Below are 3,294 nucleotides of genomic sequence, written 5' to 3'. Positions count from 1 at the left end.
GCAAGCAAAATCCTATGTGCACGCGAAAAAGGAACATTTAGCTTCTCGGTATCGCCGCGTGTGAAGGAATCAATACGCTATTTTTCCATTCATTGATCGAGGGTATTTAAGAGTTTTATTACGTCATCATATGCCAGAGAAGGTCCATGAGTTATTCAATTTACTCATCCTTTCAATCCTTTCAATCAAGGGATTTTAAGGTATGAAGTTTCTGAATATTGTAGGACACATGAACATTTTTTCAAATCCTGAATAGTTTTTTTTAATTATGTAGACATTCGGAAAAAACGTGAACAAAATATGAAAGGGTTTAAAATTCACAAACATTTTCAGAAAACACCAATTTTTTTTATAAAAATATCAACATTATTAGAATTTGTAAACATTTTTTAAAATAGGAACATCTGTTGAGAATTCGCAAGATTTTTAGAAAATGTTGATCTTTTATACACGAACATTATTTTTAATTTTTTAATTTCCTAAAATAAGAAGATTTTTAGAATTTTGAGTTTTTTTGCCATTTTATTTATAGAAATGCCGAACAATTTAGAAAAAATAGGAAATGTTTTTTAAAAAATAGGAAATGTTTTGCATGTAGAATATTTTTCGAAATAGCAACAAAATTTTGGTATTCAGAAGATTTTCCAATTTTTTAATTCTTAACAATTTTTGAGAATTTTTAATTTATGAAATACTCCCTCTGTCCGGAAATACTTGTCATCAAAATGGATAAAAGGAGATGTATCTAGACGTATTTTAGTTCTACATACATTATTTTTTATCCATTTTGATGACAAGTATTTTCGGACGGAGGGAGTAAGTTTTAAAAGAAAAATGAACTTGGAAGGGAAAAAGAGATAGGGAAAGGGGAATAAAAATAGAAGAAATGGAAAAAAAGAAATATGGGCCAACCCATTATTGGTTACCCTGTGGGAAGCTCTTACTATTTATCGCCGAGTGCAGAAAATAGAATTTTCCCAACTGCGTTGACAGAAAAATAAGTGGGCTGGTTTCGCTGGGCCACAGCGCGCGGCCCACGTACGAAAAATGTTTTTCTAGCAGATAAAGGCATTAGAATTTAGTACCAACTCAGATTGACAAAAATTCTTTTCCGCGGTGAACAGATGAAAAAATTGACGAAACGCACCTTCCTTTATTAGTAGGTATAGATATAGATATAGTTATAGATATAGATATAGATTCATGAATGTACAGAAAAAATGGTGATGAATTTTGAAAATGTCCACCTTTCTTAAAAGTATTCATATTATTTTAATGTCCACCTTACAAACTGTTCTTTTTAATTGAAATTATTTCATATTTTTTGACTATGAGGAAACATCCATATTGCTTTTTGGTCTTTCTCAAGCACTTTTGTTTGGCCATCCATAAGCTGGGTAGAGGGAAACTTATTTTCGCAGTCACCCATAAGGCCCAAAAGACCCGACCCTTATAACCAACTAAGGGGGCGTCTGTTCCATTGGCCGGTATGATTTAGGGTGATTTGTTGCATTTAACTCCAGACACACATGGTACTCAATTACAGTACTCCCTCCGTCCGGGTGTATAAGTCATTCGCGTAGTTCTTGGTCATCGATTTAAGGAATTAAATATGTGTCATATGTCATGAAAAGTATACCACTAGATTTCCACACGGATGTACTTTTTAAATATATATTTTTTGTCACATATAATACATATTTAGATAGTTAAATTATCGACGTAGAACTACGCGAATGACTTATACACCGGGACGGAGGTAGTACATGGACAATGATAGTAAGAAAACGAAGCATGATTGTACACTTGCATTGCATCCTCATTTCAGCGCTCATCTCCTCCACACACACCAAAAGGTGCCTTGCCTCGTGAAGGCAAAACATCTCGATTGCCTCAACCGGAGCTACTGCCATCACATACTTTCGCAGCCCAAAGGGACGCACAACTACATAAAAAAGAAGAAGAAGGAAAGTGCATCTAATTAACACAACGATTACACAGCAGGTATGCATATGACATGACGAACACACGGCCTCAAACACACCAGCTAAGCTCCTCTGCTTCATCGGCATCGGTCGATTATTTCGTACCTTGGGCGTGCTGCTTCATCGGTCCAATGAACTGATCACCACCCTGCAAGCACACCGACCAAGAGTTAGAACGGAACCACCTACCACGGTGAACCGTCTGCCATATGTTCTTATGTTCTATTTTTCTGAATGATTGGTCAGACATAGTATCCAGTAGGTAGTATCTATGTATGGATCATCATTGGTATGGTGCAAGGAGGATGGAGTGAGAGCGAGGGCGACGTTTAAACGCACCAGTCGTACACGGTGGGGCTCCTGGGCCCGACGGTCGCCTCCGCCCGGACGACGTCGACGTTGGCCATCTTGGATTTCCGGCGGAACGCCCTCCATCCGTCCACTTTCCGTATGCTACTGGTAGCTGCAGCATAAAGATTCAGATAGAACATCAATTTAATGAGGGGAATTTCAGGTTCAACAGCAAATTTCCCGACATTTCTGCGACTGGGACAGTGGTCACGGATCTGATTCTGTGGCTGCATCGCGCTCGAGGGACAAGCGACGCATCGCCGATCCAACAGAAGCGATCACGGTCGATCAACACTACACAGAGTCACAGACCGATCCTAATTAAAGAATGGAAATCACAGGGAGAGGCCAAGAAACAGAGGAGGAGGCCCACCTGCTGCGAACGGGGAGTCCGGCGCGCTGGCCGGGGACGGCGGCACGGAGCTTGATTCGCCGGATGGCACCGAGAGAGATGGCGGCCGGGCGATAGTGATGCTGTGGGTCACCGCCGGCGCGACGTCCGCGGCCGCCGCGGTCGAGGGCGAGAAGGAGGAGTACTTGCGGAGCCTGCCGAGGCCGTGGTCCGGCCGCGGGCCGGCGACAGTCTCGTCCCAGAGCTGGTCGAGGAGCCCCATGCTCCGTACAGCACGCAACCGGTTCCGTTCCGTCTACCTAGACGTGTCGCCGTCGTGGCTATTTCTTGGTTGGGAGCCAGAGGGACAGAGAGGGAAGAGCGCGAGTCAGAGTGGCCTTCGGGGCTCCGATAGGCCGCGGCCGAGAGGTTCTTTATAGAGCAGCAGAGGTGGATGGGGATGAATAATACAGGCGTGCGCTGATTTGCTCGGCAGGATTCGGATCTTCGCTGACGACGTGGAGTGTTGCCGCTCCTGCAACATGCATTTGATTGGTCCACCAATGCCGGCTACCATGACCATCGACCATCTATGTCGTCTCCAGCAGTGGGGTCTAGTCCTTGATG

General features: G+C 43.1%; 1 protein-coding gene across 4 annotated transcripts; it reads right to left on the bottom strand.

Annotated features, from left to right (window-relative positions):
• Positions 1-1,780: 1,780 nt before the first annotated feature.
• LOC123150076 (dormancy-associated protein homolog 3) lies at positions 1,781-3,071 on the bottom strand. 4 transcript variants are annotated; one of them, XR_006474957.1, is made up of 4 exons: positions 2,710-3,060; positions 2,325-2,448; positions 2,045-2,133; positions 1,781-1,945 (listed from the first exon to the last, which is right to left on the bottom strand). XR_006474957.1 is itself a non-coding variant. In XM_044569867.1 (4 exons), exons 1-3 carry the CDS (start codon positions 2,948-2,950, stop codon positions 2,106-2,108), a joined length of 393 nt encoding a protein of 130 aa, XP_044425802.1. In that variant the 5' UTR covers positions 2,951-3,060; the 3' UTR covers positions 1,781-1,945; positions 2,091-2,105. The 4 variants fall into 4 exon arrangements, 2 of the variants coding, with proteins under 2 accessions (XP_044425802.1, XP_044425801.1); XM_044569867.1 differs by having other exon boundaries at positions 2,091-2,133; XM_044569866.1 differs by having other exon boundaries at positions 1,781-2,133.
• Between the last annotated feature and the right edge of the window lie 223 nt (positions 3,072-3,294).

This window comes from Triticum aestivum, chromosome 7A, assembly GCF_018294505.1.
Source record: "Triticum aestivum cultivar Chinese Spring chromosome 7A, IWGSC CS RefSeq v2.1, whole genome shotgun sequence".
In the NCBI taxonomy this organism is placed as follows: domain Eukaryota; kingdom Viridiplantae; phylum Streptophyta; class Magnoliopsida; order Poales; family Poaceae; genus Triticum; species Triticum aestivum.
Note: the sequence above shows the minus strand (reverse complement) of the source record. Positions and strands in the feature narration are given on the sequence as shown.